At 35.0% G+C, this 27,341-nt stretch overlaps 3 protein-coding genes across 3 annotated transcripts; all 3 read right to left on the bottom strand.

Moving 5' to 3' along the window:
* Positions 1–2,324: 2,324 nt before the first annotated feature.
* Positions 2,325–3,184, bottom strand: LOC141715170 (uncharacterized). Its single transcript, XM_074518649.1, has 2 exons — positions 2,839–3,184; positions 2,325–2,674 (listed from the first exon to the last, which is right to left on the bottom strand). Exons 1-2 carry the CDS (start codon positions 3,182–3,184, stop codon positions 2,325–2,327), a joined length of 696 nt encoding a protein of 231 aa, XP_074374750.1.
* A 6-nt stretch (positions 3,185–3,190) lies between these two features.
* Positions 3,191–4,251, bottom strand: LOC141715169 (uncharacterized). Its single transcript, XM_074518648.1, has 3 exons — positions 3,904–4,251; positions 3,361–3,805; positions 3,191–3,273 (listed from the first exon to the last, which is right to left on the bottom strand). The coding sequence occupies exons 1-3, from the start codon at positions 4,249–4,251 to the stop codon at positions 3,191–3,193; spliced, it is 876 nt and encodes a 291-aa protein (XP_074374749.1).
* A 20,662-nt stretch (positions 4,252–24,913) lies between these two features.
* On the bottom strand, positions 24,914–26,565 carry LOC141715168 (thioredoxin-like 3-3). Its single transcript, XM_074518646.1, has 4 exons — positions 26,332–26,565; positions 26,224–26,249; positions 25,125–25,143; positions 24,914–25,063 (listed from the first exon to the last, which is right to left on the bottom strand). Exons 1-4 carry the CDS (start codon positions 26,422–26,424, stop codon positions 24,914–24,916), a joined length of 288 nt encoding a protein of 95 aa, XP_074374747.1. The 5' UTR covers positions 26,425–26,565.
* Between the last annotated feature and the right edge of the window lie 776 nt (positions 26,566–27,341).

Here is a 27,341-nt window from a genome sequence, read left to right as displayed (position 1 = left end):
CTTCCTAAACTCCTCATTATTGAATTATGTTCCATTATCATTTACCAAGATGCAAGGAATTTCGTATCTGCAGATGATGTTTTCCCACAAGAATTGTGCAACTTGCTTTGAAGTAATCTTGGCTAAAGGCTTGACATCGATCCACTTAGTGAAGTAGTTAATAGCCACAATCAAAAACTTTCTTTGCGTTGTGGCCATGGGGAAAGGCCCGGAAATATCCATTCCCCACATAGTGAAGGGAATAGGAGAGTTAATGGAAGTCAGCATCTCGGGGGGTTGTTGGACAACTGGTGCATGCTTTTAACAACGATCACACTTCTTCACATAGTCTTTGGCATCAACCATCATTTCCGACCAATATAAACCTAGACGGGTTATCTTGTGCGCAAGGGCTCTGCCCCCCAAGTGTTGTCCATAAATACCTTCGTGTACTTCCTCGAGGGATATATAAACGTGCCTCGTCGGGCCTAAGACACCTTAAGTAGGGAACCACATAAGATCTCTTGTATAGAATCCCGTCAATTAGAGAGTACCTCAGTACTCACACAACCAATTTTCGTGCTTTCGTCACATCATTCGGGAGCCATCCAGTTTGGATGTGGGCCTTAATGGGATCGATTCATGATTCCCCAAGCCCTATACGGGCAACAAGCTTAACATCAATGTTGCGTGTTTTCAAAACATGAAAGTACATGCTCCCAGAACTTTCTTCTACCTCCGATGAGGCGAACTTTGACAATGCATCGGCCTTAGCATTTTCTTCTCTAGGAATGTGCTCAAAATGACACTCGTCGAGTTGAGTCATCACCGCTCTCACTAGTCACACATATTTCACCATGGTTTCGTCTCTTGCTTCGAACTCTCCCTTGACCTGGGATATCACTAGTTTCGAATCTTCACAAACTTACAAGTTTTTAACCCTCAATGTTCCAGCTAGGACAAGGCCAGCTATCAGAGCTTCATACTCAGCCTCATTGTTTGTTGTTGGAAAATCTAAATTCATAGCATATTCAATTAAGAAACCAGCGGGGATTTGTAAAACCAGCCCGCTCCGCTCGAATTTGTTTTTGATGCTCCATCAAAATAGAGAACCTATAATTTCTTGTCCATGGTCTGTTCTCCTTCATTCTCCTTTTTTTCCTCCATGCCCTGAGGCACAGTACCTTCCTGCCCCCGACTTTTTGGTTGGGAATGGTACATCCAACCACGAAGTCAGCCTAGGCATGGGCTTTTATCGCCGTTCGTGGCTTATACTTTATGTCAAATTCCCCCAGCTCTATGGCCCATTTAATCAACCTTCCACTGGCTTTAGGACTGTAAATAATGTTTCTCAAAGGCTGATTTGTTAGTACCTCAATCTTATGAGTTTGGAAGTAAGGACGCAACTTTCTTGAGGCCACCAAAGCTAAAGAAAAATTTTCAATGGTCGAATAATTCAATTCAGCCCCGTGTAGAATCTTACTAACATAATATATAGGTTTATGGACTTTAAGTTCCTCCTTAACCAACACTGCGCTCAAGGCATTTTCTGAAACAGCCAAATATAAGTACTACGTTTCATCAATGATTGGTTTGGCCAACAGCGATGCTTGAACCATGTACTACGTTTGGCTTTCATCAGTCCATGCAAAATCTTTCACTTTCTTCAAATCCTTGAAGAATGGTAAACACTTGTCCCCGGACTTGGAGATAAATTGACCCAAAGATGCAACCCTTCCAGTGAGTATCTGAACATCCTTTATAGAACATGGTGACTCCTTGTCCAATATGGCCTTTATCTTGTCGGGATTGGCCTCAATTCCCCTCTTAGAGACTATTAATCCCAAAAAAATTCCAGATCCCACTCCGGAGGCGCACTTGGAAGGATTCAACATCATCTTGTGATATCTTAGCACCTGAAACGCTTCCTTAAAGTGGTTTATATGATCTTCCCTTTCGAGACTCTTGACTAACATGTCATCCACATAAACCTCCATAGTTTTCCCAATAAGATCCTTAAAAATTTTGTTCACCAGTCTTTGGTATGTGGCTCCTGTATTCTTGAGACCGAATGCCATAATAAGGTAACAAAAGACACCAAAGTCAGTGATAAATGATACCTTGGGGATGTCATCCTTATGCATCTTGATCTGATTATATCCGCTGAACCCATCCATAAAGCTTAGCAACTCGTGTCCCGTTGTTGCGTCTATCAAAGTATCTATCCTTGGTAATGTGAAACAATCTTTTGGGCATGCATCATTCAGATCAGTGAAACCCACACACATTCTCCATTTTCCATTAGCCATCTTTACCATTACGGGATTTGCTAACCATTTCGGGAATTATATCTCTTCAATGAAACCAGCCTCTAAGAGTTTCTCCACTTCTTGCTTGATGGCTTCTTGCCTTTCAGCGGCAAAACTCCTTTTCTTTTGCTTCACGTTCTTCCGACTAGGATCCATGTTCAACTTGTGGGTGATCAATTTCGGGTCTATGCCTGGCATATCTTCTGCTGACCATGCAGACACATCATTGTTCTCTTGTAAGAACCTCACTAACTTCCCTCTAAGGGGCTCTTCCAACGACGCTCCAATGAAAGTTACTTTTTTGGGGTCCTCGGGAGCCAAAGGAACCGGTATCAAGTCTTCCGCTGATTTTTCCCATTTCTCATCATTCTCACGGATATCCAGGTCTTCAATAGGCAAGACCTGCCCCCTACTCTATCTGCCCTCAGCGAGGCTACATAACAGCTTCTGGCCATTTTATGGTCTCCCCTTTCTTCTCCTATCCCGTCTCTGGTTGGAAATTTGATCACAGAATGGTAGGATGAGGGAACTTCCTTGAAGCCATGTATACCTGTCCTTCCTATTATTGTATTATATATTGATCCAGCCTTCACTACCACAAAGTTCAGCATCTGTGTGGCTTGTCTTGGCTCCTGACCCATTGTTAGAGGTAGCTTAATTATCCCGTCCACGGAGCATTCGACTTCAGCGAAACCATATATCGGCATGTCAGTTGGGGTTAATTGAGAGTCATTGTATCCCATTCTAATGAAAGTATCATAGAGTAAGATGTCTACCGAAGCTCCATTGTCTACCAGGACTCTCTTCACCAGACTGTTCCCTATTATGGGTGTTATGACTAGGGGATCATCATGGTTAAACTTGACCCCTTCCAGGTCTAAATCATCAAATACCATTGCTACTCATACCCTATCCCTTTTCGGAACTTCCCCTACTATATGCATGACTTCTCTAGCATAAGCTTTCCTTGAGTTCTTAGATGAACCTGCAGTAGTTGGCCCTCCAAAGATTGTATTTATCATCGATCCTCGGGGTTGGGGATTTCGCCCCTGATCATCTTGGTCCCTCCTACGATCATCAAAGTTCTTTCTTCCACTATTGTGTTTCTCTCCGTCCCCAGTATACTTACTCAATCTCCCTTTTCGGATTAGGAATTCGATTTCATCCTTCAGTTGGTGGCACTCATCGGTGTAATGAGCAGCGTCCTTGTGGAATCTACAATATTTGCTTTTATCTAGCTTTCCGGGATCATTCCTCAGGGGTTTAGGCCAACGAACATCCCTATATTTCTCGATTTCCGTCAAGATCTGGCTCTTAGGAGCATTCAGCCTCGTATATTCGGTAAATTTTTGTCCAGGTCCTCCCTTCTTCGAGGCCGAGTCAATGTCTTTCTCAACTCTAGGATACTTTTCCCTGACACTGTATTCTTTATCTGTTTTCCTATTCTTACCTCCAGCGGGCTCATTATTTATCACGATTTTCTCATGCTCTCTTCCACCTGGATATATTTTCCTGCCCTACTCTAGAGCTGTAGCATATTTTCTGGTGGTCGCTTGGCCAAAGACATCTTGAAGAACTCATCCTCGGTTCCCTGTTGTAACGTTATCATAGTTACCTTGTCATCAAGATCTTGGACTTTGAAGGCCTCCTTGGTGAATTGATTCAAGTAATTCTTAAGAGACTCATTTGCCCCTTGCACTATACTCATGAGAGAAGCAAAAAAAATTTCATGCACCTTCCCACTGATGAATTGCTTTATGAAAGCTTGACTTAAATCTCTTAAGGACCCAATTGAGTTTGGAGGCAAACGACTATACCACCTTTGAGCCATTCCGGATAAGGTTTGGGGAAAAGCTCGACATTTGATTGCATTATTCACAGGCTGTAGCAACAATGCATTAGAGAATGTCCTGACGTGATTAGCGGGATCCCTCGTTCCATCATAAGACTTTATAGTCGGCATCTTGAACTTCCTTGTGATATGGGTGTTCATGATTTCTGACGAAAGGTGGGGTTGGATCATCTGAATCTCCGAGGGGCAGCAACTCAAAAATGGGTTTCCACGGGGGGGGGGGGGAGCATCCACTGATTTTCTCTTAGGAGCTTCCTCCAAATCGTTGATCTGCGTTTTTCTCTAGCTTGGTTGGTCCCCGTTGGCTGCCTAGCCTGACTCATCTCCATATCCCTCTTTAGCATCAGGATTTTTGCCTCATTGGCACGTATTCTTTCCTCGAAAGTCTAAGATGCCACTCCCTGTACTTTTTGAAATGCGGGTTGTCTGTCTCCAATGGGCTTAACACGCCTTCCAACTCTAATGAGCTCCTTATCCTTCTTCTCCTTCTATGATGGGCGTCCTCATCAGTTGATTCTCTACTTTCGTCAGTAGTATAGGGTCCTGATACATCCTTTTCATTGGTGATTAGTTGCAGACCTCTAAGATAATTAGGGTCATCCCAAGGCTGGGATCGAGGTGGTAAGGGTGGCCTACTCCCTCCAGCCTCCAAGTAGATCGGCATTCCATAGGGGGGATTCAAGGGTGTGTGATGTACTATAGTTGACATCTCAAAGCCTGCGGATTGGGTTCCCAAAGATGCATTTAGATTTGGATTTTGAGGATTCGCCCCTAGGATTGGGGGTGGACGTGATTCAGATCGTGGATTCAGTAGATCCGTTATCACTTGGGAATAAGTCGAGTGTGGGGGAATCTCAATAGCGGATGAAATTGTTTGGGTGGTCTAGTCGGCGTTCCTTCAGGGACGTTGCTTCTGCTCCGTGTGTTCACCATGGTTGTTGTTGGTTCCCCACAGACGGTACCAAATGTTATGGATAAAAAATTAGGGTGTATTTCTTGCTAAGGTTCGTGAGCTTCAAGGCTCTATTTGACTGCTCTCGTGTTTCGTGACTCAAACTGCCTTCACAAGATGTCTACGTACCTTGCTATGTGCTAAGGATCAAGTAAAAAATGTAGTTCTGATTTGTGGGTTGAGTCCTCGTATATAGGCATAGGATGCCTTGAATTGAATTAGGGTTAGGAGACTTGGTGGACAAGTCTCAGATTTAGAGTGGATTTTGGAGTCCTAGAGTGCAGAAAATTGATTCCTTGTTCCACGAGGTTTCTTAGAGGCCAATCTCCAAGAAATTGTATTCTTATTTGGACTTTTACTTGTCATCTATTTTTACCCACATTAATTAACTATGAAATTAATTAATATTCAGGATTTTGGGTCCCACTTTAAATGAGCTTTATTTGTAGCCCAAACCCGATATAATTAATGCATATTAATTACACAATCAGGATTTATTTTATTTCGTATCAATGAAATACTGTAATACTCGTTTGTCTCAGTCGAATCCATGTAAATATATTCGGGCTTGAATCCATGTAATAATGTGCATTTTTGGTTCCTCATAACTAAGAGTTCATTGGGTTTAAAAGACGAATGGCTTTCTCCCGACGACCTGTTTGACAAAACTTAGGAACGATCATATTTATAACTTATAGACTAATTAGCACTTTGTATCCCAAAACTTTGGTTGAATCTCACTTTGGTCCCATTACTTTTAACCTTAACAGTTTGCATCCTAAATTTAAAAAACGATGACTTTTTGCATCCCTCTGACAGTTTTGACGTTAACTCAGACGTTAACGTTAATTGTCAGAGGGGCATTTTTGGTAACACTTTTATATTTCAATTTGCATCCGAATATTTTCTTCAAATCTCACTTTGCATCCTAGAATTTTGTAATTCGTAATATAATAAAAAATAATTGTAATTTCAAAAAACAATCGAGTTATATTATTTATTATGTTCACATCAAAATTTTGAAACTGGACCATTAGTTAATTTGGTCTAATGTATATAATTTTTTGACGCGGAATCTTTATTATTTTGATTATATTATAAGTTCTAAAATGCAATTTATAAAATTTTACTGCTCACACGAAAGTCACAAAATAATGATTAACTCAGTGTTGTTTTCACAGTTATAATATAACTAGAAACAGAAAGAAAATATAGAGAAAGTTGATTAAGAATTTCATAATACGGTATTACTTTATTTATAAAATTTACAAATCATAAAATCATAAGTTATTTATGGATTTAAGTAAATAATATATAATCATGACCGTTTAAATTAATTTTCAAGTATTAGGATCTGACTATCTTTATTTATTCTCATTACGCTTATTTTATTTAGCTAATGATTATTTACTCCTTTTTCTTAATATAATACTCCCTCGTCCCATAATTGAGGCTATAATAAATCAAAATTTCATAATTGATTTTTAAATTATTTTTTTTGTATAAAAAATTGAAAATTATATTTTTATTTAGAAGAAAAAAAAATTAAAAAAAATTGACACAACTTTTTTTTATACGAGTCTAAAATGCGTGTCGAGCCCCCGTCCCCAATGTAAAGAATTGGGGTGGGGCGGAGGGAATATTATACTTCGACTTATTATACTTTATTTTAAATTATACCAAAACTTGGTAAAAGAAAATAGAATTATTTTAGATAAATTTATTTATTTTGTTTAAAATTAATTTTGGGATGCAAACTGTTACAGTATATAATTATAGACCTAAAATGAGATTCAAGATAAAATATAGGGTGCAAACTGTAATTTACGTTTGCATAAACTTTTTAAAAATATGCATTACCATAAATACCCCTCTGACAACAACTTTAACGTCTGACTTAACCTCAGAAACATTAAAGGGATGCATAATGATGGCGTTTCTAAACTTTGGGGTGTAAACTGTTTTAGTTTAAAATATTAAACCTGAACTGAGATTCGACCAAAGTTTTGGGATGCAAAGTGCAAATTAGTCTAACTTATATGACATAAGTGAATGTTGAATGTTGATACTTTTCCCATTTCATTTTCATTTTTGTCTACCTTATTTAGTGTGTCTAAATTTGTACTAGTTTAAATAAAATATAATTTTCTAAAATTTAATTGATGAAATTTGTTCATTTGAAAATATTAAATCATGTTTGCTTTCTGTTTGTGAAATCTTAAAATAAATAATTTATGACTTAAATTGAATAAGTGACTTTTAAATGATAAGTAAATGAATACTTATAAGTAATATAAGCATTTGAATAATTTTATATATGTCATAATTTTTTTTACTTGAATGAATTAAATTAAATAATTTTTAAATATAATTTTCTTAAATTTATGATAAGATAAATATTTAAAAACATGTATTTTAAAACTAAAGTTAATTAAAAAGCAAAATATCAAAATAATTTGAGAAAAAAGTACGTAATTACTAATATTCAACTTATCAGCTTATAAGTTATAAATTCAACTTATAAGTTTGGTCGAAAAACACTCGTTGATAAGTAATTACGGCTTATAAGTAGGGGTGAACAAAAAACCGACCAAACCGCAAAACCGACCCAACCCGCCCCTTATTTCGGCCGACGGAGCCGAACTATCCAAAACCCGAATTTTAATTGGTTTAATTTTTTGTCAACCCGAATATAATGGGTTGGGTCACGATTCAAAAAATTTAAATCCTTATTAACCCAACCCAACCCGATTTTTTTATTAAAGTATTATTATTTAAAATTTTAATTTATCTATTTATTGTAATAAATAATATATTTGAAATAAAATAATTATTTTACGGGTAACACACTATAAATTATTAACTTTAAACTAGAAAAATATACGGTACATATAATATCTAATAATTTTTATCTTCCGTTAAATTATGAGGTATACTTCAACTTTTTATTAAAATTATTTGTAATTTTGACTCCCAAAAATATTTAAATAGTTTTATACGAGTTTTAACCCAAACCAACCCAAATCAACTCGACCCAATATATAAAGGTTACGGTTGGGTTGAAAATAATTTTTTTGGTTAACGTGTTCATTTTTTAAAAACCGAATTAATCGGGTTGGTTCGATTTATTACCTCTAAACCGCCCAACCCGACCTGCGTTCACCCCTACTTATATGTTAATAAGCCCTTTATAAGGGGTTGGCCAAACATGTAATTTTAATTTTTATAACTCATTTTAATCGTATAAATTTTTGATCTAGGTGAATAGTATATATTATTTTGTTTTAATTCGACAAATATATCGACAATCTAACTAATTATATGTAGTTTCATTTTGTCACCCGGATCAATAGTTTAATTTTATTTTAGCCGGAGTAAATATTATATTATATAATTTTATCCCGAGGTCATTATTCTTATTTTTAAATTTTCTATTTATTATTTTATATTTATGTATCAAAATTATTAATTCATGTAATTTGTAATTTATATTTTAATTTTATTTCAAAAACTATAACTTATAAGTTATAATATATCAAACACATTATCAACTTATAAGTAATTTATACATAAAATTATTCAAACACCTAAATAACTTATAATTTACAATATTCATAACACTTATATAATTTTTCAATTTTAAGTTATAAGTTACATTTTTTTAAAAATCCCAAACGAAACTGAATATATCTGGGCTTCATTTTTTTAATCAGGCCCTGCCTATACAAGTCATCGAGTACCCATCATCCATCCCCAGCGAACTAAGATTCGTTACCTCTTTAAACAATAGTACTATTTCACATATCTAACTATCAATTGGATAAAAGCTGCGGGGACACATATATAGCCAATCCCCATTAAATAAAAACCTTGATCTCTGCCGACTTATATTTAACGAGAAAAAACACCATCAACTAGTACAAACATATTATTAAATTGGACATGTTTGTTACTATGATTAAGTTGGGTAATGTTGGGTGATGTATATATATACGTGTAGCCTTGATTTCCTTGTTTTACTCCTTTGCCCATGGAATCTTTCTTGATCTTTTCATATTATAATTTATACATACATATGAAAAGTGAGAGGGGTAACAATATTATAAGAGGATCTCCGACCACGCTCAGTATCAGTCGCACATAATATTTAACGGTTCCAACTTTTTGTGTAGTCATTATGAATTTTTGAGTGAATAGAAAATTCAAGAAGTGAAAGAAACACAAAAGTCTAGGATCAAGATTTGTACGTTAATCAGAAGGCTCTGATACCAATTGTTAGGTCCCGATTTGTTTGTAGAAGGGGGGTTGAATGCAAACAATACCGTTTAATCGAATAAAATGCGGAATAAAATTATGAAACAAAATTCAAGTTAAATAAAACTTTTATTAAACTTGAAAGGTGTTACAACTACGGTATCGGTTACAAGGGATTAATCTCAAATCAATTATTACAAATCTAGAATAAATTCGACATGAACTTTTTCTATTTTTGTAATTAAAAGATCAAATGCTAAAGGCGATTTGAGATTAAGTTCTAGGGATTTTAATCCGCTAGATTGATACACAAGAACAAGATAAGTATTTCTAGTTGATTGGATTTAACTTTACAATCTAGAAATTGATCTTGAAGTTGCAGATGAGATGAAATATTTTTCTGCTCCTTTTTCTTTTGTTCTTGAGTCCGTGTTCTGTTTTATTTTGATTGTGAAATAATAGACTTCTGCTCCTTTTTATCAAACAGCCGAATGTAAACATGTACTGGCATGACAATCTTCTTTGGCCAGCAAGACTTTCGGTATGACAAAATTTACAACTAGCAAGACAATTAAAATGAGCTAGCAAGACTTTCGGTATGACTATTGATTGTCATACCGATTGTCATATTAGTTCAAATAAATTGTCTTGCTGAATTAATAACAGATTTTAATCTAAACAGAAATTCTAATAAGACAATTAAATGTATTGGCATGACTTTCGGTATGACTATCAATTGTCATACCGATTGTCATACTAGTTCAAATGAATTGTCTTGCTGAATTTAAGCAGATTTTAAACCAATTAAAATCTTGTAAATCCTTAATATTAATTCTAAATTAATTAATCAATTTAATTCAATTAATCAATAAATTAATCTTTGCAGATATAATTTATTTCCTTAATTAAATTATATGACTTAATTAATTAATAGAGAATTAATACTAACCCTGAGCAGCATCCATTCTTCTGACAATCTTCTGAAAGTCACTGAGACTTATGAATCAATTCCGCCACTTCAATGCTGACACTCGATGTACTGTCTGGTTCATGAGTGACTAACTTCGGTGACGTTTCTTCATGTCTTGACTTTGATATTCTGATTGAATCCTTGTAATAAATGATACCCTGACGAGATCTCTGTCACTTGATTAAATCCACGATCTTGATTTATATCACTGAGGCATGATCAAATTCTTGAACTTCTTCCAGTGAATCTTCAAGTCTGCAGGTTTCTTTATCCTTTGACAGATGTTACTTAGTGAGATCTCTCTGATGATAGATCCACTATTTACTTATTACATTCTTATTTGAGTTGAGTTAAATCCTCGAATAAACGAATAGGCTATGACATATGCCTTTCAATCTCCCCCTATTTGCTTGTTAAACAATAACAACAAATACCTAGAGGATAACTCAACTAACAAATAAGAAAAAGATATAACAGTAGTGCAAAGTAAATAGCAGAAAAGTTCTGGATTATATTTAACATTTTCCAGATTCCAAATGAAATTTACAAGTAAATACAAGATAGATGTTCCTCTAGCCTGAACAAATAACTACATTTGACTATCTTGATTCATAAAGCTCTAATCATATTACATTGAGTTTTGAGCTAATTGACTTCAGTTGTCTTCTCTTCTGACTTCACCTTCTTCTAAATCTTGAAGCAATTCCTTGTCAAAGACACGATCCTTTTCTGAAGTGTAGCTTGCTGGTCTGACTGGTTGAACTCCAATTGACTTCAGCTTATTCTTGATCTGATTGTACCTTTTAACATTCTTTTCACAATAAGCTTGAATCAAATCAGCAGCTTGAGTCTTCAACATGGATGAATATCCAGCTGTTCTTAAATGATGTTCCATCCAGACCAGATGCTTAGCTGAGTAGTCTTTAAGAGATTGTACATCTAGCTGACAGATTTGAAGACAATCAGACTTAAAGAATCTCACCTGATGAGGATTGTTGACCACTTGAGGACTAACCCTGCTGGCAAACTCTTTAAGCCTTTCTCGAAGAACTTCATTCAATTCTGAGCTTCTTTTTACCTTGTTGAGAAGAACCCAGATCTCTGACAACGAACGATTCTCAAACAGATGAAGTGACACCTTGAAAGATCCTTCACTCTGACAATATACAAAAATGCTCATCTCATTTAGGGATCTATCAAAAGCAGCTGTGATCCTTGAGACTTCAGTCTTGATAGCATTCATGTACATGTCATTGTTAGGATTTGAGATTTCCAGCTTGTCAAGAAGATGTAGGAACTGTCTATCATTGTTAGTGCTCAGCTAAGGCATATCAAGTACTCTCCTAGCTTCATCCCATTTCTCACCAATCTTCAATCTGATATCTCTTCTCCTTTCTTGAGCCTTAATGTCATGAAGACGTTGCTTTTGAAGAGTTTCTGTTCTTTGAATGTCTCTCCTCTTGTCAATGATCTGAGAGACCTTTTCGAGTTCAGCTTCTTTTCTTTTCATCTCTGACTGCTCCTGCTGAAACTCTTTCTCAAAGATAGGATCCACTGCAGCTTCCTCTTCCCATTCTGCAAAGTCACTTACCTCCTCAGCTTCAAATAAACCATCTTTATCTTCCAAGACTGGTTTAGTGGGAACGTCAAAGATATCAAAGTCATCCTGTTCTCCACTGTAGTAAGCATCATCAGCCTTTCCTTCATCAGCCTTTCCTTTGCCTCCAGCAGAGGTTTCTTTTTCCTTCCCCTTTCCACTACTACTCCCTTTCTTCTCCCCCTTAGTTGAGGGATCCTCTACCGACTTTGCTTTGGAACCTCCATCACCTCCAGAGCCTGATCCTCCACCAGACGGTCCTTCAAAATAAGTTCTTTGTTCTTCATTAGGGCAATGAGAATTCTTGATCATGAAATATAGGTGCTTCATCCCTTCATTGAGATGTTCCATACCTGTCTCTATCTTCAGAAATCGAGAGGAATCCAGAGAATGATTCATGTCAACTAAATCTTCAAGAGAAGTCATCCTTGTATGTAGAGAGCAGAAGTTAGAAACGTCATCAGCTGATAAAGTAGGAGTTGCCTGAATGGAATTAAGCTTTGGTGTGACAGTGTTCTTGAGATTGGAGATATCATTTCTTATGAGTGCCAGCTGATTGTTGACAGAGGTGGAAGAAGAAGACCGTTCAACCACTTGTGCTTTGAATGCTTGAGCTTCAGCTTGACTTTTAGCAAGTTCTTATTTTAAAACAGCAATTTGAGCTGACAGGATTTGAGTATCTGTGTCTGTGTGTGCTCTCACCTGAATTTCACTCGTGTTTGGTTTACTCACCTCACGTGCTTGTGTTTCTCTCAATATAATTTCTCGTGAGGAGTCTTCCTGTTGCTGTTCTTCTGTACCTGCAGATAAAATCACCCTAGCCTCTTCAAGAGAGGTCAGTGGTGGTGCAATGGGAATTCGCGAGTCCCGATCCTCAGTCAACACTATCATTTCATGTGAAATAGATGTCTGAATTGCTTCAGGGATTGATTGACCGAGTTGCCCTCCACTTTCTCCAGATAAATTTGCGAGTGGAGAATCCCGTGAGGGAGCCAGAGGTGTTTGATCTGGGAGGGGAGAAAATGACTCTATTAAGGGTGGCTGAGAGTCAGATTTTCCCTCAGAAGCATGTGACTGCTCTTCTGCCGTAACTATGGCAGGCACTGTAACAGACTCGACGTGCACTCCTCGCTCTGTGTCCTGAGTAAGATCTGGTGATGTGTATGGTTCCATTGTGAGTAATGGAATTGTGCTTGACTCAGTACAGGATGCCATGGCCCTATGGCGAATTTCAATAGATTCATCCTGTTGAGAGAATGAATCTAGTAACTGTTCATTGGGCATTTCAAAGTCCATGTCCTGTTGGGAGGACAAGGATGGGCTTTCAGATGCCTCAGAATAAGTTCTTCTTTTCTTTGGTGGAGGCAGAGCTGAGGGTTCACTCATATTTAACATTGCACTACTTCCTAGTAATCTTCTGGGTAACATTTTAGACAGTGGGGGAAAGGTTGAGATAGAATGTGACGCTGTGTTTGGCTCTATGACCTGGGATTGAAGCTGTGGTTCTACAACTTCATGGTCAGCCCTATCAACCACTGGGGGTCTTTCCACAGAAGTAGGAAGAGAGTGAGAAATTACTACCTCCAATGGAATAGCATCTGATGTTGGAGGAGCCTGGGTGGCTTGAACCACTGGAGGTTGAGGTTGCTGTTCATGACCAGGAAGAATGAAAATAGGTAAAGGAATATAAGTGGCCATGAAAGCAGATACAAGTACCGGAACTTGCATGAATTTGAAGGTTGTGTCTTGGCGGGTGTAAATCTTTTTGCTAACTGGAGGGGGTTCGGTTACTGCAGAGTTAGCAAAGAGGGCTTTGTGTTCGGGAGTGAGAAGATGATCTGCTATAAGCATGAGAAAACGAGCATAGTAACATGATACCCTACGATTTGTAGAATGATCACGTAAAGCAGAAGTTAGACGTCTCAAGAGAATGGGAAAAAGTAGTTTGCCAAAATTGATCATTTGATTGAAAACAACCGCAAGACCATTATACTGCAGAGTGGAAGTGATGTTATGAAAATTGGATTTTGTGCAGTTGGCAAACACTTTGGAAAGTGTATCGAAGAAAATATCCCATTCAGACACCAAATTGGACTTGGAAAGTTTGGTTAAATTAATCACCCCCTGATAGTGAATAGCATGGAAAAAATTTGAGATATCATTTTCAGAGGGTAAATTACAGAAATTGTCAAGTGGAAAATTTAACGCACGATTGACGACTGTTTCATCAACTACATACTGTGTGTTTGCCACGGTGAATGAAAAAGATTTTGAATCATCGGCCACAGTAGAGGTTGTGCAAATCAGTCTAAGAAGATCGATATTTAAAATCACATTTGATTTAATAGCAGAGCTAACAATCGAATGGTCATTTAAAAATCTAATCCAAGGCTTAAATTTTTCAACATCACATTTTTCTGGATTAAAATAACCAACCTGATTATGCGCGACAAGTTGGAAATTGAGAGCCATTTTAAAATAATAATAAGACACACACTTTCAGAATTTTAAGAATAATATTAAGAAAATTCGAATTAATTAAATTAATTTAATAATTCGAATTAAATTAATTATAATCGAAAAATTTAGACAGGAATGTATCTCGTTAAAATCTATAACTCACAAACCCAGATGACACAAGCCAAACGACACAAATCAGAAATAAAAATAAAACAAAAAAAAGTTTAAAATCAACAAACACAAATGGAATTTGAAGGGTCAAACTGATTAATCACAGATTTTGAAAAATTTGGACAGCACTCCTGTATGAATATATATGTAAGTATATATCACAGGAGTGAAGATTAAGTTTGCTGAGTAAAAACTCGAGCAAGAAAAAGGACAGTTCTATTGATTGTGTTCGAAGAGAGAGACTGACTGTTCGAATTGAAAACAAGTGAACTGCTCAAATGATATGAACTGCTGAAACAAAACAAACGCCTTTATATATATAACAGCTGGTATGACAATCCGGGATTGTCATACCGATTGTCATACCAGGCAAAAGAAAGAAAAATAAAACAGAAAATAATAAGAATAAAACTTATAACTGGTATGACAATCTGATAGTCATACCAATTGTCATACCAGTATAAACTGAAATAGAATATATATATACATAATGTTTATAACTGGCAAGACAATTGATAGTCATACCGATTGTCTTGCCAGTATAAACTATACTGAAAAATACTAAAATGACAAACATATACAAATATATACTGAAATGACTTTCAGCAAGACAATTCAATTGTCTTGCCGATTGTCATTGCAGTAGAAAATAAAAAAAACTTATAATTTTTACAGAAACAAAGACAATATATCAGAATTTATTATTTTTTAAAAAAAGATTTCTATTGAATTTTAGCAAATAAAATTCATAGAAAAATATTTTTATAGAAAATAAAATATTCTGAGATATTTTAAATTAACAAGTAGGGAAAATAAAATAGATAAGATAATATAAATTACAGAGAATTAAGCAAGAAATTATGAAAAAATGATAAAATAAATTTGCAAATGAATTTTTCATGAATGGAAAATTCAATTGAGAATTTATTTAAGAACAGATCTCATATATTAACTAGATTAATCACTAAAACTATTCAACATACCCAATTTACCAACTAATCTGGTAAATGTGGATTCATCAAGAGGTTTAGTGAAAATATCTGCTATTTGTTCTTCTGTTGAAACAAAAAATAGTTCAACAGTACCATTCATGACGTGCTCTCTAATAAAATGATACCTGATGTCAATGTGCTTTGTCCTCGAGTGCTGCACAGGGTTGTTGGTGATGGCTATTGCACTTGTATTGTCACATAAAATAGGAATTTTGTTCAATACAGAGCCATAGTCTCGTAGTTGGTTCCTAATCCACAAGATCTGAGCACAGCAGCTTCCAGCAGCAATATATTCAGCCTCGGCCGTTGAGTTGGAAACTGTTTGTTGTTTCTTGCTGTACCATGAGACTAGTCTGCTGCCTAGGAATTGACAACTCCCTGAGGTGCTTTTCCTATCAACAACACTTCCTGCATAATCTGAATCTGTATATCCGACAAGGTTAAACCCAGAGTCTTTAGGGTACCAAATACCTAGATTTTGTGTTCCCTTAAGATATCTTAAGATTCGTTTAACAGCAACGAGATGAATATCTCTAGGATCCGCTTGGAACCTTGCACATAAGCATGTAGCATACATAATATCTGGTCTACTTGCAGTAAGATAGAGTAACGAGCCAATCATACCTCTGTAGCTTGTGACATCTACCTTAATGGAGTTTTCACATGGTCCAAGCTTAACAGTTGTAGTTGATGGAGTCCTTGCTGATGCAGAATCCTCTAGATTGTACTTTTTGAGGAGTTCCTTGAGATACTTGGATTGACAAATAAATATTCCATCTATCCTTTGATTTACTTGTAATCCAAGAAAGAACTTTAGCTCTCCCATCATGCTCATTTCAAACTTGCTGTGCATTAACTTAGCAAATCTCTTACAGAGATTATCATTAGTAGACCCAAATATTATATCATCCACATAGACTTGGACTAATATAGTATCATTCTTATGTTTTTTAGAAAAGAGAGTTTTGTCTATGACACCTCTAATGAAGCTATTTTCAATAAGAAATTCAGAGAGAGTGTCATACCATTTTCTTGGAGACTGTTTTAGCCCATAGATAGCCTTGAAAAGAAAGAAGACAAAATCCAAATGATCCGGATCTTCAAAACCAGGAGGTTGCTCTACATATACCTCTTCATCCAGCTTTCCATTCAGAAAAGCGCTCTTGACATCCATTTGATAAACTTTAAAGTTAGAAAATGCTGCGAATGCCAGAAATATCCTGATGGCCTCAAGTCTAGCCACTGAAGCATAGGTTTCATCATAATCAATGCCTTCAGCTTGAGAATACCCTTTTGCTACCAGTCTTGCCTTGTTTCTCGTAACCACACCATCTTCATCTAGTTTATTCCCTGAATACCCATCTAGTACCAACAGCTTTCTTGTGTGTAGGTCTAGGTACTAGTTTCCAGACTTGTTGACTTTCAAACTGATTGAGCTCATCTTGCATAGCAATTACCCAATCTGGATCAGTTAGTGCTTCTTCAATCTTCTTAGGTTCCATCTCAGAAAGAAATCCTGAGAACAGACACTCATTTTGAGTAGCACGTCTAGTTCTGACTCCAACATCTGGATCACCAATAATCAACTCAAAAGGGTGAGCTTTATTCCAGACAGTCTGTCTTGGAAGATTTGATCTTGATGATTCGCCTTGAAATTCATTGTGATGTTGTGTCCTACTAGATGATCCTTCAGCATCTCCCCCTGAGTTGTTGCCATGTTGACTTGAAGATTCTCCGTCAGTAGCAGTGGTATCTCCATTGTTGCCAAAGTTTCCATCACTATTACCTTGAGTATCATCAAGATTAACAGGTTCTTCACCAGCAACAACCTCAGGTTCTTGACCATGTTCTGATTCTGAATCTGACATATCATCAAACTTCAGTTTCTCAGAAGGATCTTCAGTTTGGATACTAGGGAGTTTAGTGTCATCAAATGTAACATTGACACTTTCAATTACTTTGTGTTGATCAATGATATACACTCTATATGATCTTCTTCCATATCCAACAAAAATACCCTCATATGCCTTTGCCTCGAACTTACCACGACGATAATCTCCATCCTTGAGCACGAAGCATCTGGCACCAAATACATGAAAGTATTTGATAGAAGGTTTTTGTTCATTCAAAATCTCATAAGGAGTTTTCATGAAGTCTTTGTTGATTAGAGTTCGATTCTGAGTATAACATGCAGTATTGACAGCTTCAGCCCAAAAGTACATTGGAAGACCTGATTCACTTAACATCGTTCTTGCAGCTTCAATCAATGTACGATTCTTCCTTTCTACCACTCCATTTTGCTGAGGGGTTCTAGGAGCTGAAAATTGTCTGGTAATCCCTTTGTCTGTACAGAATCCATTGAGAAGTGCATTCTTGAATTCTGTCCCATTATCTGACCTTATTGCTCTAACAGGGACGTTAGAATCTAACTCAATCATCTTGATATGATCAATCACAACTTGTGGTGTTTCATCCTTAGAGTGAAGAAATAAAACCCACGTATACTTGGAATAGTCATCAACTATCACAAGACCGTAACACTTTTTTGACATAGAAAGGATATTAACTGGACCAAATAAATCCATGTGCAATAATTGCAGAACACCAGTTATGGAAGATGTGTCAGTGCCTTTGTGACTTGCTTTCTTTGACTTTCCTTTTTGGCAAGCCTCACATAGTCCTTCTGGAGAGAATTCCAGCTGCGGCAGACCTCTTACCAATTCTCTTTTGACAAGAGAATTCATTGTTTTGAAATTGAGATGAGAAAGTCTCTTGTGCCATAACCAACTCTCATCTGACGATGCCTTTGCATAGAAACAATTGACTTCAAGATTGCTTCCAGAGTTCATGTCAGCTACGAACAGATTTCCTTTCCGGATTCCCATTAAAGAGGGTTTTTCACTTTTCTTGTGCAGAATCTGACACTTCAGCTTGTCGAATAAAACATTGTAGCCGTTGTCACAGAACTGACTAATGCTAAGCAGATTATGTTCAAGTCCTTGCACAACATATACATTTTTAATGATAACATTTCCAGCTTGTAAACAGCCATATCCCTCCGTTAAACCTTTGCTGTTATCTCCAAAGGTAACCACTGGGCCAGCTTTCTCAACCACATTTGATAGCAGGGCTCTATCTCCGGTCATATGTCTCGACGATCCGCTGTCAAGAATCCACACTACCGGTTGTACCTGTTTAATGCCCTGCAATACAAATGGATTAGACCTTCTTCGGAACCCAAGCTTGGCTGGGTCCGGCATACTTGTAAAATTGGCCTTTATCAGGCAAAACAACATTCTTAATTTTAATATTCTCAACGTTCTCAGTGACTGAACATTTGACCTTTGAAACAGCCTTGACAAATTTCTGTTTAGGCTTAGGTGCAAATGTCTCCTTTCTAGCTTTAGGAGGACTAGCAGTCTTGGACCTATCATGCTTTCTATTATTCACATGCTGACGGGGAGTAGTCTTATCATTAGAAACATGCTTACCATTAAAATAAGCATACATTAGATTAAAAGCACAAGACATACAATCAGGAACACCACATGATTTATGAGAAGGATTAACAACAGGCAACTTATGCATGGTAGACATGGCATTTGTGTTATCCAACTCATGTGTGTCTGAGTTGGTCTCAGTTGCTTTTACAACCTTGACTGAAACTTTTGACACACTTGACTTGGAGACAGCTTTCTCATGAGCATTATCTTCAGCACGGATTTCTTCTTGAATAATAAAAGAGGTCTCATCAAATGGTTCAACAATTGATTCTTTATAGAGGGGTTCATTAACACCCTTAAGCACATGTGGTACTTCCCTGCCTTTAGCACATACATGTGGAGGGGAGTTTATGCCTAATTTTCCAATAGCAGCATTGTAATCATAACCTATACCAGATGTTTGATTAACAGCTTGCTTATTGTAAAACTCTTTGGACTTCGAACAAGAATTAAAGTAAGCTTTAACCTTAGCCTCAAGACCGGTTATCTTGTCTTTGAGAATAGTTTCGAGTTGTCTATAACAGTCAACTCTATTCTCTAGAAAAGATACTTGTTCTTTTAGTTTATCTTGATTAATGTGCACAAGTCTTAATTCATTGACCTCTTTCTCAAGGTCTTTGATTTGTTGATTTAACAATTCATTATCACGACGAGCACAATCTAAGGAACCTCCTAGATGATAAACTAATTCAGCATCAGTAAATTTTACCTCTTTTCTTGACGATGAGGTGCTTACATCACTAGCCATGAGAGCAAGATTCCCAACTTCTTCATCTTCACTGTCAGTATCATCCCAGCTTCTTCCCTTTGCCAGGTAAGCCCTTTCAGATTTACTCTTCTGATTAGAATCGTAAGAGTTCTTCCTAGCTTGTTTTGGCTTCCTGCATTCTGTGGCAAAGTGTCCCAACTCATTACAGTTGAAGCATCGAATGGTGCTTCGATCAACCATCCCTGTTTTATACCCACCACTGCTGGTGTTAGAGGATGAAGATCCACCTTTCTGGAATCTGTTGTAGTTGGACTTGTACTTGAACTTGGGATTCCTTTTGAATCTGACATTTGAGAATCTCTTGACAATCAGGGCCATTGACTCATCCTCCAATTGCTCCAGTTCTTCCAAGGAATAATAATCATCTCCTGATTGATTTGTAGTAGGAGAATCAAATTCTGCTACTATCACATTATCTTCAACCTTGGAAGACTGTACCATTCTTTCTGACTGTTGAGATTGTCGTTGATATTGTGGTTGTTGTTGTTGTTCATCAACTACTAGAGCAGTAGACGTGCTGACCACTCTTCCTTTCCCGTAAACTTCCTTCTGCTGAATCTGCTCCAACTCGTAAGTCTTTAACACACCATAGAGCCTTTCCAAAGAAATCTCACTCAGATCTCTTGCTTCTCTTATGGCAGTGATTCTATGTTCGAGATGAGTTGGCAGTGTTAAAAGGAACTTTTTGTTGACCTCCCTGATGGAATAGTATTTACCATTAATGTTCAGGTTGTTGATCAATGCATTGTACCTCTCAAACACTTCAGTGATTCCTTCCCCTGGATTGGATTTAAAGTATTCATACTCAGAGGTTAGGATTTCTAGTTTGTTCTCCCTAACTTCCTCTGTGCCTTCATTAATAATCTCAATAGTTTCCCAGATATGTTTGGAATCTTTACAATTCATCACATGTCTATTCATCAGGGGATTAAGGGAATCTACTAAGATTAATTGAAGGCTAGCATCCAGGGAGGCTTCTTCTATTTCAGCAGGAGAGAAGTCCTCAGGATCCTTCACATAAGTTCTCGCTTTGGTGATCACCACATCATTTTCTATTATCTCTGGTTCAATAACCATAGGAATTTTTGGACCCTTCTTCAACACTTGCAAATATTTGGGATTAGCAACCTGTAAAAACAGTAGCATCTTCTTCTTCCACATAACATAATTTTCTTTATCGAAAAGTGGAATTTTAACGGTTCCAACTTTTTGTGTAGTCATTATGAATTTTTGAGTGAATAGAAAATTCAAGAAGTGAAAGAAACACAAAAGTCTAGGATCAAGATTTGTACGTTAATCAGAAGGCTCTGATACCAATTGTTAGGTCCCGATTTGTTTGTAGAAGGGGGGTTGAATGCAAACAATACCGTTTAATCGAATAAAATGCGGAATAAAATTGTGAAACAAAATTCAAGTTAAATAAAACTTTTATTAAACTTGAAAGGTGTTACAACTACGGTATCGGTTACAAGGGATTAATCTCAAATCAATTATTACAAATCTAGAATAAATTCGACATGAACTTTTTCTATTTTTGTAATTAAAAGATCAAATGCTAAAGGCGATTTGAGATTAAGTTCTAGGAATTTTAATCCGCTAGATTGATACACAAGAACAAGATAAGTATTTCTAGTTGATTGGATTTAACTTTACAATCTAGAAATTGATCTTGAAGTTGCAGATGAGATGAAATATTTTTATGCTCCTTTTTCTTTTGTTCTTGAGTCCGTGTTCTGTTTTATTTTGATTGTGAAATAATAGACTTCTGCTCCTTTTTATCAAACAGCCGAATGTAAACATGTACTGGCATGACAATCTTCTTTGGCCAGCAAGACTTTTGGTATGACAAAATTTACAACTAGCAAGACAATTAAAATGAGCTAGCAAGACTTTCGGTATGACTATTGATTGTCATACCGATTGTCATATTAGTTCAAATAAATTGTCTTGCTGAATTAATAACAGATTTTAATCTAAACAGAAATTCTAATAAGACAATTAAATGTATTGGCATGACTTTCGGTATGACTATCAATTGTCATACCGATTGTCATACTAGTTCAAATGAATTGTCTTGCTGAATTTAAGCAGATTTTAAACCAATTAAAATCTTGTAAATCCTTAATATTAATTCTAAATTAATTAATCAATTTAATTCAATTAATCAATAAATTAATCTTTGCAGATATAATTTATTTCCTTAATTAAATTATATGACTTAATTAATTAATAGAGAATTAATACTAACCCTGAGCAGCATCCATTCTTCTGACAATCTTCTGAAAGTCACTGAGACTTATGAATCAATTCCGCCACTTCAATGCTGACACTCGATGTACTGTCTGGTTCATGAGTGACTAACTTCGGTGACGTTTCTTCATGTCTTGACTTTGATATTCTGATTGAATCCTTGTAATAAATGATACCCTGACGAGATCTCTGTCACTTGATTAAATCCACGATCTTGATTTATATCACTGAGGCATGATCAAATTCTTGAACTTCTTCCAGTGAATCTTCAAGTCTGCAGGTTTCTTTATCCTTTGACAGATGTTACTTAGTGAGATCTCTCTGATGATAGATCCACTATTTACTTATTACATTCTTATTTGAGTTGAGTTAAATCCTCGAATAAACGAATAGGCTATGACATATGCCTTTCAAAAACCGTTGAAGTCAATACATTTTCCAAATTACATTAAGTGCTAGGATTATTTAAAAAAATTATAAAAAAAATAATATTTTTCATTTAATTGTGTATGAAATATAAATATACATTTAAAATTTGCTTTTTAATAATTTACCTTTATTAAAAAAATCACATACACATAGTTTAAATTTTGATATTAATGTACATATTGTTTTAACAAAGTGGAATATGGAAAAAAAGTTGGTCGAGTACAAAGCTGGTAGCTTTACCTGATTGTGCGATAATCTGGACCAAATACTGAGTACCTTTCAAAAATCTGGTCAAGTCCATGATAAATCATAATAAATTAAGTTAAAAATTTTGATATACATTATTTATTGGTTTGTCAATGTAAAAGTCTCTAACACATTAATACACGAGAATGCAAGAAGTTAGATAGATAAATTTATTTATTTTTAAATTAATTATACAAATAATCTACTAAATTATGTCTGAAGTGAAAATTAAAATATCTTATTATTTACGACACTCATATATTATGTGTATTATTAATAACATATGTGACAATGTGGTGTAATGGTCTGAACATCTATTTGTGAAGGTATATGCTAGAGTTTGATCCTAACCAACGACACATTTTTAAAACTAAAATTTAAATATAGGGGCAAATAAGTCATTTTAACTCATGAATAAAATATCTCACTAGTTTTATACCCATGTTGGTATACGAGGATGCAAGAAGTTAGATAGATAGATAAATTTATTTTTTTTAAATTAATTGTACAAATAACCTACTAAATTATGTTTGAAGTGAAAATTCAAATATCTTGTTATCTATGACACTCACATATTATGTGTATTATTAATAACATATGTGTCAATGTTGTATAAACATCTATTGGTGAAGGTATAGGCTCGAGTTCGATCCTAGCCAACGACACATTTTTTTAACTAAAATATAAATATATGGGCAAATAAGTCATTTTAACTCATAAATAAAATATCTCATTGGTTTTATACATATGTTGGTATATTATATAGATAAAGATAACGAAAAAGACGCACGCCTCCGCCATTATCTAGAATACTCCATTTCATTTCCGGCCTACGTTAACCCTAATCTAGTCTAAATTTTATTTTTTTATTTTTTATAACATATTTAAGGTTTAAATATATTATATTATAATATAAAAATGATATATATATCTTCATAATTATTATATGTATAGATGTATAAATGTACTGTTTTTATTTTTATTTATAAAACAATATTGTTAAATAATATTAAGTGTAATAAAGTTATTTTATTGTTAACTAAATTTATAAAAAAATTAATTTTATATGATATGTTTTAGTCATATATTTTATTTAATGTTCATAGTACTTACTCATTTTTATTTCATAATGTTTACTTTAAAATAATTTTATAAATATAAAAATGTTATAATATTATTATTAAATATCTTTTTATTAAATATATTATTTTATTTCCACTAATATAGAACATAATTAACTAAACTCTCATTAAAAAAATAATTAACTAAACTTATTTTAGCTTTATATTTAAAATTAATAAAAACAATAATATTATATATATAGGTAATAGTTATAGTTAATGCCCCGGAGCAAAAATGCTTACATGTTCAATAAAATTTTAACTAATCATATTTTTGCTAATAGTTTTAGATGTCAGCTTTCGAGATGCTCTCATACTCCATTCGTTCCGTTTTTCTTGTTCGCAAATTTAAAATATTTTTTATTCAATCAAATCAAATAGAATGATAGTTGTCATAATATAAAATTAGCACAATAATTTTTTTCTTTTATTTACCTTTTACATACCATTTATTTATCATTTTATATATTATATTTAATAACTTTGACAATTATTTTGTTACAGAGGAAAATAATAATAGTGGATAATAAAAATGGGACGGAGGAAGTTATCAAAAATTATATATTTCAAATATTATATAATGTCAAATAATTATGCCTCACATACAAATTACAATGTTAAAATATAGAGAATGGAATAAAAAAAAATGTCATGATGAGGTCAGAAACCGCTCATAGCAAAAGATGCAAACGGAGGAAACCAAGATTTATTTGGGCTTTACTGAGTCCATTATTCATATTGTCCACTTTGGTTTGTGAGAAGGCAAAAATATTCCTCTTTTTCATACCGATTTATTCCTTTAGTCGATTCATATTAGTACTTCGGAGAGGGCAAATATATTCCTCTTTTTCAAGAAAAGCAGCTCGAAGAAAGGAAAAGAAAGCAGTAAGTCAATTCAAGCCAATTCGATAAAACGCCTTACTAAAGTCTGCAATTGTTAGCAGAAATATATGTCTTGTAGCAGTAGAGCAGGGTTACAACAAACTCGGCAAGGATGATACTGCCAAGATCTTAATACAAAGATTTCTATAGGTTACATATAAATTTTGTCATAGCAGGCTAAACAACTTTAAGAGTGCAACCACAATCGATCGTGCAATCGCTCCTCTCCAGCACCAAACATCTCATCAACTCTTTCACCATCTCGATAGAAATGAAAGGTGGGGGTATATCGAATATGCTGTGTTGTTTCTGGACATTCATCAATATCTGCATAGAAAAAAGACAGTTTGGGGAATTTCTTGCTTAACTGGAAATAGGCAGGGAGTACCTGGCTGCAGACACGACACCTGACATAAATATTTAAATAAATTATAACAGACCCTAGTATAAATTTCAACAATAATAAAAACTAGAATATGTAAACTAAAATAAAATAGCAGTTCTATAGGTGTGCTATCAATGTTTTTGAAACAAAGATGTTATTTATTTGATTCCGCCATAATAAGGAAACAGCAACTCTGTCCGAACTAATATTCATAGTGGATGAATGAATGTAGGCACGAGGATCTGTTGTACGAAAATGCTGCTTCCACAAGTATTACGTTTTGGGTATTATTAATAAACTGAGACACAACCAACACATAAAGCCTTTAACTGATTGTTCAATCAATTAGCTACTCAAGGTGGACTGTTACACAAAAACTGCATATCTGCAAATTGCAATCCTTTAAGAATTATAACTTCCAAAGTCATGCAACATCCATCATTCAAAATAAATAATCAAACATTACAACGACACAGTCAATGGATCATCTCTGATTATATTGAGAAAAATTAATTTTGGATGGTCAGTCATGTTATCCACTGTATTAAACTCTCCTCATCTCCTCATCTCATGTTCTTATGCTGCGTTATTTTTGGTTCTACTTACGAATTTTATATAATTGGCGAAGATATTCCTAGTTACTAGGAAGAAGCAGGGGAGGGTAAGCATATGCAGCTGAAACTCCGTGAAACACAATTACACTATGATGAAAATTGAAATTACACAGACGATGGATCATATAATGCAAGTATAGGACACAACCTGAAACACCACTCCATGCAAACAATTTAAACTGTAATCTCTGCGAGCATTAATAGATTATCTTGTAACAGGTTCACTCGTGTTTTTATGCTGCGTTGTGTTTCGTTCTACTTACGAATTTTATTTTTTTGACAAATATGGCTTATAACCTTATAAATGAGTATATGTTCTTCTCATAAATTCTCGGGGTGAGCGAGGATCGAACTCAGACCTGGGACATAAACTCTTAACTACTCGAGATATCATTATTGCTGAATATATTCATAGTTATGCAAAAATTTGAAGTTAAAAAAAGAAGGAAGTTGATTGGAGCATTTGAACAAACAGATGGTGAGCATACCAAGAAGCGCCATAATTGATGACCGCCTGCAAATAATCATCGGTGAAAACAAAAAAAAACGAAGTGGTATAGAATTGAAACTAAAAGAGAAATAATAAGTGGGCTTACAGGGGATTTAGAAGTTCTGATACCATTGAATATTTCTTTGAGTTTCTCATCTCCAGCAGCTGTGGTAACACGACCGCTCTCAACCTCTGCCATTTGTACTAGCCCCAAGGCCCTGTTTGGCTGCAAGTCCTCCTAGTATTGTTTTATTTCATCCCCAATTCAAAACTCTCGAAATTATATACTCCCTCCGTCCCAACCAATTCTTTACGTTTGATTTGGGCACGGAGGTCAAGAAATATATACTCTTTCCTTCCCTTTTTACATTTTTTAGAGAGTTTAAGGTGCATATAAAGTATAGTTCTGTAAATGTTTTTTGCAATTTTGTTTTTTAGAATAAAAATTAAAACATTCAACTTTTATTCAGAAAAAAAAAATTGTAAAAATAAGTTACATAACTATACTTTTTATAAACCTTAAAATGCGTGTCGGACACTTTCTGAGAAATGTAAACAATTATAAGGGACTGAGGGAGTATAAAGTAGTGAAAAAGAGAAAGAAAAACGGGTGAAGTGGTGAGACCCATTGATTTTTAATGTATAAAAAGAAGATAGTGAAATAAAAGTAGTGTGAAAAGGAAGGAAAAGTGAGAAAATGGTGGGAGCCATTGACTATTTATGGTAAGTTTTGAAATGTAAATAATTGGATGAGATATCTAAAAAGGAAAGTGTAAAGAAATGGTTGGGACATAGGGAGAGGGAGTAATGTATATGATTTTTTTTTTAATTTTTGTCAAAACTTATTTTAAAAAAGAAAGAGAATCCCATAACATTTTTTTTTTATAATTTGGGTGGTAAACATAATTTTTGTTGTACAATCTAACTCCAAATAAATAATAGATTCATATAGGTCAACGAAAAGCTTCGATCAAAATACTCATGAACACTGATTATTGAAATGCATTAATAGTGTTTTTTTTAATAGATGGAATGAAATTGGACTAGATACCTGGACATAAATAACCAGGAAATAGAACAAATAAATGTGCCATAACACAAATTGTAAGGACGATT

The sequence above is a fragment of the Apium graveolens genome, chromosome 3, assembly GCF_009905375.1.
Source record: "Apium graveolens cultivar Ventura chromosome 3, ASM990537v1, whole genome shotgun sequence".
NCBI lineage: Eukaryota > Viridiplantae > Streptophyta > Magnoliopsida > Apiales > Apiaceae > Apium > Apium graveolens.
Note: the sequence above shows the minus strand (reverse complement) of the source record. Positions and strands in the feature narration are given on the sequence as shown.

Bases quoted from the DNA above. Each gene is read 5' to 3' on its own strand.
- LOC141715170 (XM_074518649.1), bottom strand. From the start codon at position 3,184: ATGGTATTTGATGATTTAGACCTGGAAGGGGTCAAGTTTAACCATGAT. The intron at 2,675-2,838 runs GTATACATGGCT...TGCCTATTGAAG, and splicing joins TACAATAATAGGAAGGACAG to ACCTGGATATCCGTGAGAAT.
- LOC141715169 (XM_074518648.1), bottom strand. From the start codon at position 4,251: ATGCCGACTATAAAGTCTTATGATGGAACGAGGGATCCCGCTAATCAC. The intron at 3,806-3,903 runs GTAACTATGATA...GCTCTAGAGTAG, and splicing joins TCCAAGATCTTGATGACAAG to GGCAGGAAAATATATCCAGG. The intron at 3,274-3,360 runs GTAGGAGGGACC...CAACTACTGCAG, and splicing joins AAGAAAGAACTTTGATGATC to GTTCATCTAAGAACTCAAGG.
- LOC141715168 (XM_074518646.1), bottom strand. From the start codon at position 26,424: ATGGCAGAGGTTGAGAGCGGTCGTGTTACCACAGCTGCTGGAGATGAG. The intron at 26,250-26,331 runs GTAAGCCCACTT...GATTATTTGCAG, and splicing joins TCAGAACTTCTAAATCCCCT to GCGGTCATCAATTATGGCGC.